Raw genomic sequence first — 15,370 nt, 5'->3', positions numbered from 1 at the left:
ATCCTAATACACAAGATCATCTTGGTTTTTATGGCTTTCTGGTCTACTGCTTAATCTAATTTATAGTCTGTGGGGTTTTTTTAAACAGGAATCAGTAATTAATGCTCTTGAGAACAAGTTATATGCCCTGTTGTTAAAGACCAATGAGCGGTATCTTCTGTGGACTTTAAAGACCCTTCCTAATTTGCACATGCCAATATTCACCTTATCTAGCCAGAAGGATGTCTTCATCCGTGCAGCTCTTCAGAGATCAGAAGTACCACGAGCTGAAAGGGCAGTGTACCCAGCAGAGACGGCTCTTCGAAGACCCCGAGTTTCCAGCCTCAGATGAGTCCCTGTTCTATCAGTCAGCACCACCGAGGAAAGTTGAATGGAAGCGCCCAAAGGTAATTGCTGCCCTCCTTGTGCGGAGGTGCTGTTTGTACTGTCCACTCTGCTGTCTTCTCTGGGCTAAAACATGGTTACATGAGTATGTTCTCCCTCCCTTCTTCCATTTATTTCTTGTCGCTGTGTTCAAGCAGCAGCCCCCTGTGTCATGCTGCTGTCTGAAATTAAAGTCATGCTTTATTGTAAAAAGGCAAAAAGGAAGCATTCTGTGCAGCATAATCATGCTTTTCACTGCTGATGGCTCTCTAATAGCAAGCAACAGTTGTGAGGTGACTCCAGCCATAGCGATGTTTAAATCAGCCCTCTATTTAATTAAGAATATCACTCATTAATGAAAAATATCAGTACTAGTTCAGTCAACACAGGAGTATATTCTGCGAATAAGTTCTTCATTTCTGAGGTCAGTCTGTTGATATGTCAAAGTTGCTGTGTTGACAGAAGCATTTCAGCGAGGTGTTGAGATTCTTAATTGAGCCATTCCCAGAGCAAAGGCTTGGGAAGAGTATCTGTGTAGTTAAAAGGGTTTTATTCTGCCCTAATGGAAAAAGGAGTGTAAGTGAGAGAGAGAGAAAAGAGGAGAGAGGGGTAAAGGGTTTCTTCCACTTTGTTTTTGTCCTTGGATCTGCACCTGCAATGTTAAATATGTTCTGTTTGCTCATTCCAGTCAGACTCACAGCGATAGGTCTTTAACGATCTGACATTAATTACTTGTTTTGTACTTTTAAAGTCTCTTTGGGAAAGAGAACAAAGGCAGGGTAGTGCTACTTCTGTGGCACCCCAGTATTAAGGAACTGGAGAACACAAAAGGCACTGTGTAATTACCGTGCAGTCTCCCTAGGATGGCGTGACTTTCCAAGGAGAAATGTTGTTACGGAAAGTACAGCCAGCAAATAAAGGCGATGTGCACTGCTTATGTGCAGTCCTGGGTCGTGGTTTCTTTGGGTGCAGGGTGGCATGGGATGCAGTTGGCGGGCCAGGCTAGCGCGTTCTGATTGTGCACAAGAGCTTAGGTGGTGTTGGCTGATAATGCTGTATTTCAGTGCTGGGTAGTAAATGAACTCAAAAGGTTTGACCCCAGCTGGGGTATCTGATAGAGCTGGCTGAAATGTGGAATTGGCAAGTTGCAGCACTCTGAAATTCTTTTCTTTTTTCTACTTAGAATAAAATAAAGTCTGATTGTGGCAGAACATTTGCCTAAAAACGAACTTGGGCCTTGTTTTGCTTTGTTTCTGTATCACCTTTTGTTGTGACACTCTCCACACCAGCAATGCGTTACAAAAAGGAACAATAGTATAAAAATGCCAAATTGTTTTTCGCTTCTGGGGACAAAAAAATATCTGGGGATGTGGGACTTGATTTCATAGAAAAAAATCATTTTTGTCAGAGCGACATTGCCTGACAGAATTGTTGGCAGATGCCGCTGGTGTCAGGCAGCGGGCTGTGATTTCCCTGGCAGTCAGTGTCCCGCCTCCTGCCCTTGGTGGCCTGCTGTAGTCCCAGGAGAAGGGCCGGCCTGCCCCGCCAGCCCTTTGGTTGCTCAGCCCCAGGCCGTTCATGGGCGCTCCCGGCAGGACTCCCCTTGCCCAAAGGGTGGCAGATGCTCATAACGGACATCCGATGTGGGCAGTCACCGCCAGCTCCCATACAGGCAGTGGGGAGGAACTGATGTATTTAGGGTGGGATCCAACTGGCATACTGGCCATGTTGGCTTCAGGCTGAGATGAACCATACCCCACAAGTGCCTGGTCTCTGCCCACCAGAAGTTCAGAGGGTGAATTCAGGTGTTGATGCCAACAACATGAATCCTTTTCTGGTGTTTCAGGACATAGGGCTCTGCTGATATCTCAGTTCCTCTGTTCACCTGTAGAATTATAACCTAGCTGAGCATGACCATTTCCAAGGTCCAGCATCTTCCAAGTGCAGGAACCTTCCTGGAGCCCTTCAACGTGCAGGAAGCCTCCTTGCTTTAATGTGTCATAATGAAGTCCAGCTTATTCCCTCCTTTGCCCCCGACACTACAGAGGGTGGTGGATGCTTTTTCTGCCCATTGATATTAGCGTCAAAGCTCATCCTGCTCTTTTTCTGTGACTTCCCTGGCATTTCCATCCCCTCTGCCAGGCCCAATTGGAGCTGGGGCAGCTGTCCCCTGCCAGGAGGTAGGAGAAGCCTCTCGCCCCCTGCTATTTCTCCTGGCCCTGAGATGTTCTTGGCCACCTGGCCTGGTTAACCCCTTACTGAGGGCGAACCCCTCTGCGGTGGTCCTGGCCAGCATCACCTTTTAGCAGCAGGCAGCTGTAGTGAAAATACCCAGGAACAACAGTCACTCGGCCGAAAGACTGTTCTGTCTAACTAAACCTCGGGTTTGTCTCAATTTTTTCACTGAGCACTGACCTTGCAAAAAGTATTAAAATCCCAAGGACATCTTTGTCAGTGTTAAAGAAATGACAGTGATTCCCCAACCAGGGCAGGCATCTGTGTGGAGAAAGAGTGGATAAGCTTGCTTCAGAGATAAGCAATGTTCTTTAGTTACTCATAAAGGAAAATAATTGTCTTCTCCTATAGAATGAGTGTCTTATCATGTGCTTTTCTGGTTTCCCTGCTTGACCCTCTGTTTTATAATCCCTGTTTTTGCTTTCGTCGGCATCTTCCCTTCATGAAAGGGCTATGATTGTACCCTTATGTTCTGGAAAGACAGAGCTAGCTCTTTTTCAGTAAGACAGCACAGAAAGTCACAGTGGGACAATACTGCTGAACTGCTTCCCAAGAAACCCCTCCTGTGTCCCAGGTCACAAGAGGAGTTCGATTAAATCCCCCTGAAGACTCTGGTGCCAAAGGTCAGATGTTCTGACTGGAAGTGGAGAATGGCATACTCATGGCCAGCTGCCTGTCCAGTGCTCCTAGAAACACTCGGGGAGCGTGGGATGAGCAGGTTGGTGACCTATCCAGGGCAGTGTGAGGGCATGAGGTGCCAGAGAATTCAGGAGCTCCGACTGCTGTGCCCGCACATGTTTCCTGGTGGTGGCACCAGCTTTTGCTTGCTTCTAACTGGCCGAAAACGATCAGTTGTCTCCGGAGCTAGAACATGTTCATGTTTTCAGGTGCTGGTTCGAACCTTGGAAACCTCCCCCATCTCTGTACCTGTCTTAGGAGATTTTGCCCTCCTTCGGAAGGCAGAGGAGGCTTGGGGCACACCTGCCTGCACACTTAGTCTGGGCTAACATTACGTATTTTGCATTCATGTTCTTTATTCCACATACGTTCTCAGTGGCAGGATTTGTGCTCACAGTTAAGCAGTCCTTCCCAATGTTTAATAGCATCCCGGTCCTCATAAATTTGGTGAAATGAGTGTCATGGAAGACTTGTCTGCGGGTTGAATGCCACTCGGAGGTAACGATGGCTTCTTCGTTTGGTTCCTCTGCCCCTTCTGTAACTCTGTTGCTGCAGACTAACCCTGTTTTCTAGTTTGTGAACAAGACCAGAGCCATCTGCTGATGTTTGGGACTACGTGTCGGAGTCCCGTAATGCATGCAGGAGAGGCACTGGAGAGGGAGGTGTCCTGGCACTGCGTCCAGGTTTGAGCAGTTGCCTGAAAGTGTGCTGCAAGAGCAGTTGCAGGGCATGGAGTGGAGTGACAGCTCATTGCACCCTGGGCTATCTGCCAGGATGAGGCCTGGGGACAATCCAGACGGGAGGAGAGTGGAGATTCAAGGAGCGTGATAAAACTGGCGTGACAAAGTGATGTAAACTCTTAGCGGTACAGTGCAGTTACATTGCTGCCGTCGGTGTGACAAACTGATTTGGTTGTTACAGCTCTGTGAATAGTGACATTTCTCTGGTTTGCCAGATGCCCCCCCATGCCCCCAGCTCCCTTTGGGAGTATGGCTCTTGATTTAATGATCATTTTGTCAGTTCTGAACGTGCTTTTTTCTCCCTTCAGTTTCTTCTTTCCAGTTAAAAATATGGGGCAATGCCAGTTCTCTTGCTTAATCAGAATAGAGGTCCCTCCATACCCCCTCCCCACCCCTCAAGCTTTGCAGGATGTGATTATTGTTCTTCTGTGAAAATATGATTTATTCTGCAGAGGCTGCTGACATCCTGAAACAGTCGAAGTTTTGGGATTTGTTTCCCTGTCTGTCCCAGAATTGCCGATGTTTCTCTGTTGTTGGTGGTTAGTGACTCTTGTGTAAGTCCAGGTGAACACAAGCCCTGTGTGCCGTGACATTTGTGTTTGTACTTGAAATGCTGGCACATGTGGGATGGGAGGTGAGGAAGTGTGTTTCAAAGTGTGGTGGTGAGCCTCTGCTGAGCTTTGAGAGAGCTCACAAATTCTTTTATGTGCCCCAAACACACGGAGGCATTGATGGGAATACAGAGGTGGTTGCAGGTTGTGTGAGCCACACAGCAGCATGTGGCAGCTTGCTTATTTGTTGCCCTTCTCTGTGTTTGTAGGAGAAGAGGACTGTGAAAGGCTTGGCCTTGCACTAAATGAAATCAATCTTACCTGGCTTCTTTTCCTTTTGCGTCTGTCACATTCTAGATCATAACACCATGGATGTTGTCCCCCACAGACAGACCAGGTGAGTCTGAGGTCCCAAGTGTAGCCTTCAGTGGGTGACTTCCGGACACTGCACTCTGTTCCTGGTGTTGTATGGGGCTCCTAGAGGTTTATAGGACTTCCTAGATTACGGTATTTATAATTTCCATAGGCACTTTTGTATGCTGTAATTAGCTGTGATAATACAAGTGCAGTAGCAGGGAGGCTATTGCCATTGTTACATGTAGTTTTACTTGCCATCAAAAGCTGATTTAGCTTGCAGTTTTGAGCTCCAGCTTGTTCTCTGCTCTGGAAAAGATTGTCCGATGTTTCTTTGCTAAACATACATGTGGGCATGCACGAAGGGAAGGGTTGGAGTGAACCCTAAAAAGCATAAGCCGTGTAGACTCAAAAGAGAGGTATAAAAGGTCGTAGGCCAAGTAGGCTCTGACCTAAGCCTAAACTTTTTGTCTTAAAGAAATAAGAAAGAAATTAAGAGCTAAATTCTGGGAAGCAGCCTGCCCTGGAAGATAATCGGAGACGTCGATGGGGAGGTGTCTGTACACGTTAGTTGTGTTTTGTAGGTTAAAAATGTGGAGGCAGAGAGAAGAACATGCAGTCCTAGATATGATGCAATTGTCAGCGTGTATGGAGGGGGTGGGTGGGGGACAACAGCTGGACGGGAAACCACCAGAAGAAAATTATTTTAAAGTGATGGTAAAAGATCTTTTCTTCCTCATTAGCTATGTACACGATGGAGTGTGTACCCTGTAACCTCCTGCAAACGACATCTAGCACTGCCCAATGTTGGATTTGATAGTGTTAGAGCATCCTCGGTGCTTGGTTCTACCGAGCGCAGCTGCAGCCGTCTGCCGTTCTCCTGCAGGTGTCCATCTGCAGAGGAGAGGTAGCTGCTTGCCAAGGGCTGGCTGCCGTATCCCTGCACTGGCAGTCAGGACAGGCTGCTCCTGGGGAGGAAGGCGTTAAATCCATCCCAGTTGTGGGAGCTCAGATGTTGGCACAGCTCCCAAAGATGCATGTGGCAACACAAAAGCATGCTCTTCACACCCGTTGCCCTAGCAACTGCACATTCAGATGACAGGGATTGGCAGTTGCATCCCGACAGAAGATGATGCAGTTGCAATTAAGTTGAATTGTCTTCAGGTGGTTAGATTGAATTTTGAGCTGGGGGGAAGGGGTGGGGTGATGGGAGAACATTGGTGATATTACCAATGAACTGCCGTCCCCTTGAGACGAGACAGGACTGGAGACAGGACTCCATCATGCTGTCTGTTTCTTTAAGGGTAAAATTAGTGCTGCCACTTGGCTTCTGAACCTTGTTTTTTTGTTGGAGAGACGAAAAAATCTGCCTCGAGCTTTATTTGTTTAGCAAGGGTAGATTTAGTGGAGTTAGCAGTCTTCTGTATATCTCAGCTCTTGCTGTTCTTGAGTCCTGGTGATCCACAGGCTGGAATATTGGGGTTTCCAACGGCCCTGTGGAATTGGACTGCTAGGAGGAGGAGTGAGCACAAGCAGACAATCAACTCCAGTCCAGCATAGCCCAGGGCTTTAAAATGTTGCATGGTATCTGATGGACAAGATCTTATTTTTGTTGCTTCTCAAGCTTTTCACTAGCAAATTGAGCATTTATTGTAATTGTCTTGGGATATTCCTTATAATGGGGTGGGAATATCTGGCATTTATGGCCATGAGTAATGTGAACAACAAACTTTACTGCTGGAAATAATAGAAAAAAACCCTGCTCTGAATTGTATCTCTCTTGTTCCCACAACAATGAAGTTTATCAAATTATGTTACTTAGCTCTGACTTAAAGATGAGGCTTATGAGGTGTTGGGATGAGTTGATGATTTTGAAAAACAGGCTTTCTGAGTGATCAGACATTGGCAGCTTCAAATTCACTGCCATGGTTAGAGAGCACGGAGAAGACTAATGAAAAATAAACTTATCTTGGTTTAATTTTATTTTTAGTGTATTTTTAAAGAAGCTATTTAAATAAAATACCTCAAGGCTTGTATAATTTTGTTGTAGAATAATACACTGTTTCTTGTATGAGTGAATACCAAGTGAGTTATTACTTTATAATTCACTTTCCTGTCCTCTTATATTGTCATTGATAACAGTGATGATAACCTAAATACAGCAATAAACCTCAATAACAGTTAAATACATGGATTATATACTGATCTACAGAGATCGAGAATGTAAGTGGAATCCATTGGAACTGGACTTCTTGTTCTGGCAACCAGAAACACAAGTTCTCATATAGAGGATTATAATAGAAGGACATTTGTCATTATTACTGCTGCCTAATAACATCCTGTAATAATTTAAAAATTAATAATAGTCCTGGCTATGCCAAGTACTTGGTCTTTTTGAGGAGCAAACTCTTTTTGGAACAAAAAAAAAAGAGGAGGAGGGAATGTTGTTTATTCTGGGAGGGCAGGAATATCCATTTGAAACAATTTTTTCTTTAAATGTTGCAGCTTTCCCCCAAATACACTAACAAAAATTTTTTTGTTGGAGGCAAGGAAGCATTTTCCAACTGTAAAGGGACTTCCCCTGCTGATCTTCTAAGATACTTGGAACGGCATTTGGCCAGATGGTGTCTGGCCAAAATTCCCTGAAAACACTGTGGGCTTTGTTTTGTTTCTTCCTTTCTCCCATTATTATTTTCTCCTAAGGTTTTTGAGGTTGGGTTGTTTTCTATTTTTTTTTTTTCTTCACCAAGCATGAAAATGACTTCTCCCTTTGCAAGGGAAAACACCTTCACCTGTTCCTCCCCTTCTTGTCTCCCCTCTATGGCTGCTCCTCTGTCTTCCTCCTTGTATGATGTTTCTTTGCTCATATTATTTGCAGAAATAAAGGGAGCAAACTGTCGGGGCAGATCATCCGAGATGCTGCTCTTTGTGATGGTGTAGCTGATGATCCAGACATCCTGAGGAGAGTCATGCTGGGCTTCTCCAGCTCTTTTCTTCTGCTCTCTTTGCTTCGGGACCTATTTTTTAGGACTTGATCAACGTAACTGCCATGCACAATAAATAGGACTGATATGGGGGTGCCAGAGCCGCTGTGTGTTTTTGGCTCTCCTGATGGTGATTTCCTTCGAGTCTGCGGGAAAGAGGTGCTTCCCTGAGGAGGAAGGAGCTGAAAGACCAAATGAATGCCATCCGTTTCAGGCAGAAGAGAGCTCAGACTGGGTGTTCATGACTTGCATCGAGATGCTCCTGCTTCTGTATCTGGGATGTGCTGTGTCCTGCTGCCTCAGAAATGGGGCAGGTGGAGCTGGTAGCCAGTCAGTCAGCAGCAGAAGGAAAGCCCAGAACCAGTGTGAGAGCCTTCAGCAGCACCCTGGCAGATGAAGGTGGTGAGCTACGTGCAGCAGTTTCATACAGCCTGTTGCCCTTGCTTGGCCGAGAAATGGCAAAGGTGGGGGTTTTTGGGGGTTGTCCTTGTGTGTTTTACAACTGGGAAGAGGGTTTGTTTTCCAGCTGTCTAGAGGAAACAGACAGGGGTGTTTTTGTTACATTAGCCATGTAAAGCATGGCTGACATCTCACAACATCTCAGAGCCACCTGGGGAAATGGAGACTCCAAAGGAGGCACCGAAAAGCGTACAATTCAGTCTCCTGTGTTTAAGATTAACGTTATTATTCATCTCTTCTTGTTAGCTAACCTCTTACGGAGTCAGCGCCTGTCGAGAGAAGGGAATGGCCTTTATTGCCAGAGCAGAAGAGACAGCTGCCACAGGATACCCCTCCTCAAGCACTTAACTGCACATTATGTTGATCATAGTAAAAGGGGGAGGAGCCTGGGTGGGAGACCATCCTGGGTCGAGGTGCCCAGGCCATGGCTGCTCTGCTAGTTCATGTTCTACGTGACACTGATTCTTTCACAGTGGCTGTGACATGCTCTGCTGCAAGTCCTGCCTCATCTTCCAGCAGGCGCGCTAATTGGAGTTTACTGCCAGAGGTTTAGGTTGGAAAATGTGTCTTGACTTTGTCTGCAGATTTGGCCTGTTATTGTTCTAGAGTAACCCCTGTCACCAAAACATCAAAGCAATAATTAACAGGCTTGTCTCTGGAAGCTTGCTGTGCACTGGACCCTGTAACAATCCTGTTAACAGCAAATATTTTGTTAATTGCATTTTGCTAGAGAGGGAGTTTTAAAGGTGAAGCAATATAAACTTCACGTACAACTATAAATTTTGCCCATATAAACCCCCAGCAACCTGAAATCTTGGGTCACTTTCAGTATCATTTCCACCTGTGACAACCATCCGGTTTCTAGTATCGGTATGAAGCTGTGTGACAGGCTGCAAGTGTCAGAGACACTACACACCAAGAAGTTTTGTGTCTGGTCGCAGCGACTGACTAACTGCAAGGGCTTCACGCTCCCAGGTCCCCACCCAGAGCAGGATGGGTGTACGTACACGGACATCTGACAGTGATGTGGGAAGCAGAGTGGTGCAGTGGGAAGGAGGATGAAGCAGTGCTTTGGACTTGCATTGTCAGACCAAGGCAAGTCTGTGGCATTTTGAAGGCAGAGCCCCAGAATCTGTGCTATAAAATTTGAGTGGTGTTAGTTTTATAAGGGGGATTTACATTATTATTTTTCTTACTGAGGTGAGTCACTATTTGCATGTGCTAAGAGTAGTGATGGGAAAATAGTAATATTCCAGATGGACAGTACAGCCATCTGCTTTTCCAGAAGATGGGTCCAAGAAGCATGGAGAAGTTACTGGGCAGAGCAGCCATCAGATGCAGAGGGCTGTGGGAGATGTGTTGTTAAGTGCTTGCTTTCCCAATTGTTTTGTTCCTGTAGCAAGGAAGCAAGCAGAGCTGTGTGCGGTGCCCTGAGGACTCCTCTCACATAGCCAAACAAACAAGTAGGGTTCTCTTAACTCCCTTAATCCATTCCGGCAGTTATTGCTGGCAGTGGCTGGGAGTCGAGTCTCGGAGGTGTATGTACAGCTGTGTCACCCTCGTCCGTGTCCCAGTTTCCTAGACCGGAATCTGTTGTTCATCTCAAGGCTGAGGTGTTCAGGGCAGTTCAGTGTGCTGTGGCTCAGCCACGCTCTAAATAAGAACCCCTGAAAACTTTATGCTGTTTCATTCAGATGGGCTCTGTTTCTGTGTTTGGGAACGTTCATCCCATGGGAGCAGGAGCTTCATTTATGAACTTTGTTTAATTTGCTCTCATTCCCGTCGGTGATAGAAGGTGGTGCACCTCAGTATTAATAACACTTTTTGGGTGGAACTCTGGCCCCTTTCAAAGCCTTGGGATTTTTGCTGTGGTCTGGGTTATCAACTTGCCTGTCCTCCAATGGGCTGAATATGGGAGACATCGTGAAAAGAGTTTGGCATGTTTTCATCTTGGTTTCTGACTGGAGAAGCCATTCTTCCCAGAATAGTTTGTCTTTAATGTTTTTATCTGGAGAGGTTACGACATGTTTCTTCTGGAATTGCCAAAATGTTACCAGAATAGAGCCGTTGCTCACCCTCGTTTTATTCCATAATTTTATTTTTCCTGGAAAATCTTGTTTAGATGGAGTAAAGAGATGAGCAAGGAACTCTAATGCCTTCAGCAGTCAGCAAATACGCAGTGTCTAACCTCTCCATTACAGTCTGGTGACTGAGTGGACCCTGTATGCCATGAACTTGATGCCCCAGTCCTGTTTCTGGTGCCACTTCACAAAACTCTCTGTTGTTCGTTGGGCCTTTCTGTGTTGGCTGTGTTATGACAGGAAGCAAAAAACGCAGGGACGCCTTGCCAGCATCTCTGCTCTCCCTCCTCCCGAAAGCTTGCTGAAGAGCTGGGAGTTCAGTGGGTGTCCTAATACCCAGCTGCATCCTTCCTCCCCCTTGTCTCGCAGGTACCGGGGCAGTGTGGGGCATGGGTTCCCCTTTTCTGTGGCGATAACCTGAGATACACTCACCCTTCAAGGAGTGTTTGAAAGTGGCATCTTTCTCAACAGTATGATTCACCCAAGTCTTCCAGGGCTATAATTACGAGCAAACATTTGTAAATGACATGCACGCTTGCCAAGCAGACAGCTCTCCAGATGCCAGTATTCCGTTATCTTCTCTCTTGGCAGTTCTTCCAGTTTATATTCCCCTCCTTCAGCTTGGATGGAGACTTTCTTATGTTGTTGCGGCTGTGTCCTCTAAAGCAAAAATGCTGAACGACCTCAGTGTCTCTTCTAGAGCATAAACACTACAATTCCAAGGTTCTGAATGTTTCTTTAAAGTTTAAAATGTCTGGTTTTATGTAGTTGGTTCAGCCGTCATTAGATGAAAATTGGTGTCGCAGAGAGTCAGCTTCTATTTGTCCTGAGGCAATGTGATGATGGGCGGAATGACATGCTAAAATTTATTTTGGGCTTGTAAAACAAAAAGCCCAAGAATGGTATCCTCAGCTAGTGTAAGTCATCTTACAGTAATTGGTAGTTCATTGATTTAGTCTGCCTAAAAAATTAAATGTCTAGCTTCTCTGAAGGAAAAATTATAGCCCAAACATGCCAGTTGCACAGGGAATTAACGTACAGTTCTGTCAACACTCTTCCCCAAGAGAGGAAAGCATCCACATCCAAAAAACGCTGTGTATGTTAAGGGCTTTATGCTTTTCTCATTTTATTTCCATATTTAAAAGGGTATTTGGGATGAGTAAATCCCTGGAATTTGTAAGGGTTTGTAAGCCATTATATCATAGATTTGCAAAATAATTTGTTTGAATTTCATGCTGTTTCCCTGTGATTTAAATGCATGTCTCCTTCAGATTAATTTTATTTAAAAATTAAGATGTATGTTTTCCTGACTAAAAAGCAGCTTTTAAAAATCCTTCGCAGCTGAAAGAACCTGTTAGAACTGCTGTCTTGCCTCTTTGTGGCATTGTTTCTAACTTAATCATAAACGCTAAAACATTTGGAATTTGCGTATATTCAAGTTTGCAGGAAATAAAATGTTCTTTCTCAGAAAAATATAACATCTTTGTTAAGGAAAAATGCCATCTCCCAGTTTTTGTGCATGAGGTAGAACTTTGCTGGTCTCACACATGGGTAATGTCTGGGCTGTAAGAGGAATAATTCAAATTTCAGGTATTTCAAACATAATGCAATCATGGCATTTCTTATCCCTGGTCTTAATGGGCTTCCTCTGTTCCTGAAGGCATGAGGAATCTGTGGTGAGCAAGAGCGAAGCAGTAACTGTCCATGGGGAGAGGTGGATCGAGGGGCCCTGCACCTCTGCTAATACAAAGCAGCATCACCCCTTTGGCTGAGCGCAGCTCGTGGTGATTTACAGCCAGCGCCTCCACATGGGAAAACCATCGGCACTGAGGGGGATGGTGTGCTTGGAAGAGACAGGGACACCGTGCTAAGTTACTTCTGCAGACGTTTCCAAATCTGCAGAACATGAAAAATAAAAATCCCCCCCAGCGAACATAATGGCTGCGCTGTAAATACTTAAATTGCTTGACAAGAAAAAAGCAGCGTTGGCAGACCTCAGCATCATTAGAAACAGGCCCTTCTCCTTGCCTTCTGAGGGTTAAAATGTGTTTCCTTAAGTTGTCTGCTGACTTGACTTTGACTGTTAGACCCTGATTGAATAAAATAATTAATGGGATTGATAGTGTGAGGGTGGGGTTAAAAGGTGACTCATGGTTTTCTCTGGGGAGTGGTCGGGTGTTGAGCACTAGCTGAGAATTTACCGGAGGCAAAAATGAGCCAGAATGATTTCAGTGTCCCTGATGGGGTTTTAGAGTTCCAGCTGGCTGGGATGGTTTTCCTGGTACATCATAAAGAAATGAAATGTGTCAGGAGTGGAGCAGTGCTGGAACTGGAGTGGTTCTCCAGCATGTAAGAGGTATTTGGGAGGGAAATGGAGGGAAAAGCATGTGCTTGGTTGCCTGGCAGCTGTAAGAACTGTGACTTTGCTGAAGTATCTTACTTTGGAAATCACTGTTGTGAGTTTTTCAGTTTCATCGCTCAAAACTGAAGAAACTTATGTGCTGGTAAGTTTTTACTAAATAACCATCTTTCCAAGACAAGGATTTAAAAGGTGTTTTAGAAATAGAAGCTCCTGCTTATGTTCAAGATGTGTAAATAAAAGTTCCTTCTGATAGTTTCTGTGAATTTATGAGAGATGATCCACTGATTTGGCTCTTAGTATTCAGAAGTAAAACATGCTGCTGCGTCATTTTTTGATGCAACATTTTTTTTATAGCTCAGAATTTGAACTCTTAAGCAAGCAGTGAGGTTCCTTAAAATGAGAAGGTGGTTGGTGGTTCGGCTGCAATTGGCAGCGTCGGTGACCTTTCTGACCACTCTGGTGGGTGCTGGTGTTTACCCTCACTTCAGGACGCTTCCTTGCCCGGCCGTTCCCTCTCGCCTGGACAGCACAGACGCTGGCTGCAGCTCACACCCAGTCTGGGCAAGGAATGGAAGGAGTGAGCTGTACCGGAAGGCTCAAGGAGTAGCCTGATGGGAAGGCTTTTTTCTGGAGCCTGTAGATGAACGATCTGATAAAGTTCTGATGGCATGAAAGCACTGTGGTTCTCTGCAAGGTATTGGGCATATAAAAATGTTAGTAGAATCATAGAATCATAGAATGGTTAGGGTTGGAAGGGACCTTAAAGATCATCTAGTTCCAACCCCCCTGCCATGGGCAGGGACACCTTCCACTAGACCAGGTTGCTCAAAGCCTCATCCAGCCTGGCCTTGAACACTTCCAGGGATGGGGCTTCCACATCTCTGGGCAACCTGTTCCAGTGCCTTACCACCCTCTCTGTGAAGAATTTCTTCCTGATATCTAATCTAAACCTCCCTGATTTCAATTTGTACCCATTACCCCTTGTCTTATCACTACAGGCTCTTGTAAAAAGTCCTCTCCCAGCACCCTTGTAGCCCCTTCAGATACTGGAAAGCTGCAATGAGGTCTCCTCGGAGCCTCCTCTTCTCCAGGCTGAACAAGCCCAATTCTTGCAGCCTTTCATCACAGGAGGGATGCTCCAGCCCTCTGATCATCTTCGTGGCCTCCTCTGGACTCGCTCCAAGTGGTCAATATCCTTCTGATATTGAGGGCTCCACAGCTGGACGCAGCACTCCAGGGGGGGTCTCACCAGAGCAGAGTACAGGGGCAGAATCCCCTCCCTCGACCTGCTGGCCACACTTGTCCGGATACAGCCCAGGATACAGTTGGCCTTCTGGGCTGCCAGCGCACACTGCTGGCTCATGTTCAGTTTTGCATCACCTTAGGCTGCTCTTTGCCAGGAAGGATGTCCGGACTAGAATTTCAGAGTCTGATCCATGTCGTGATGAAACTGAGAGGCTCCGTTGACTCTGACTTACATAGGCTCAGAAAAGTTGACTTCTGCTGGCTAGTACAAGATTTCTATTAAAAAAGAAAAAATCAAAATCCAGAATTTTATATATTTCAAATCATCTGATAGTTTGAGGAGCTTGTGTCTTATGATCAGGATTTCATACACAAGTTTACAGTTCCCCTTTTAATGTTAGGAAGCAAACATCTAGTCCAAAATGGTGTGGCATACATCACAATTCCAAAAGTGTTACAATGGCTACTCCATGCACTGTTATCCCAGGCATTAAGTTTTTTTTGCTTTAAGCAAGAAAGTGGGGGAGGGCACCTCAAAGTGCTGTCTGAAAAAGATGAGGAGGATGGGAGAAGAGGATAAAGGATTTTTGTCGTCCAAGAAAGTGCCTGAGAGAAATTCCACAATTAGTAGATACGGGAATCTAGGCTGAAACCAAACCCTGCCCTGGAAAAGGCATGGGGAAAGAAGGAACATTTTGTTAAAAGAGATTTATAGTCTTTAATGTTGTGATTTAGAGTTCTGCTTTCTAACCTTTGAAGTTTGTGTATTGCCATTGGACAAGGAAGAAATATCTCCTTTCAAGTAAAACAAATCACCTCCAGCTTAGTCCAAATTTTCTCTCCAGACAATGTTTCTTAGATGACCTGACTTTGTTTTTGCCACACAATGCCCAACGTAATGACAACAAAAAAAGGGACTGCTGAAATCTACCTAATACTCTTTTGTACAGGGCATATTGCCTTCCTCATAAAAGGCAGTGATGAAGAATGCAGTTTTCTTCAGTTACCAGCCCCTTGAGACACAGCTAAGGTCAGGCTGGACAAGCCTCAAAAGGTCATGGCCACTGAGACAGTGATGCTTATTATCAGGCAAAAAAAATATCTGCTTCCCCAGCCAGAGATGAAGAGTCAGGAGTACAGACCTGGGAATTGTTTATTCCATGCTGGTCCAGCGCCGAATATTTCAGTGTTGTGAAAAATTGTGCGTGAAGTTTTCCAACCTCCTTTTCTTATTGTTTTTATTTCCCATCTTAGGAAATTAGTTCAAGAACTTGATCGAAAAACATGTTTTGAGGAAGCAGTAAAAGGACATAGCTGG

General features: G+C 45.2%; 1 protein-coding gene across 1 annotated transcript in view; it reads left to right on the top strand.

Moving 5' to 3' along the window:
- Positions 1-221: 221 nt before the first annotated feature.
- The window catches only part of LOC104512279 (calpain-5-like), a 42,508-nt gene continuing 27,359 nt past the window's right edge, over positions 222-15,370 (top strand). The window contains exon 1 of the mRNA XM_010155199.1: positions 222-386. Within this exon, the coding sequence (XP_010153501.1) occupies positions 222-386 (165 nt within the window). The remainder of the gene's footprint in view (positions 387-15,370) is intronic.

The sequence above is a fragment of the Eurypyga helias genome, unplaced genomic scaffold, assembly GCF_000690775.1.
Source record: "Eurypyga helias isolate BGI_N326 unplaced genomic scaffold, ASM69077v1 scaffold5727, whole genome shotgun sequence".
In the NCBI taxonomy this organism is placed as follows: domain Eukaryota; kingdom Metazoa; phylum Chordata; class Aves; order Eurypygiformes; family Eurypygidae; genus Eurypyga; species Eurypyga helias.
Note: the sequence above shows the minus strand (reverse complement) of the source record. Positions and strands in the feature narration are given on the sequence as shown.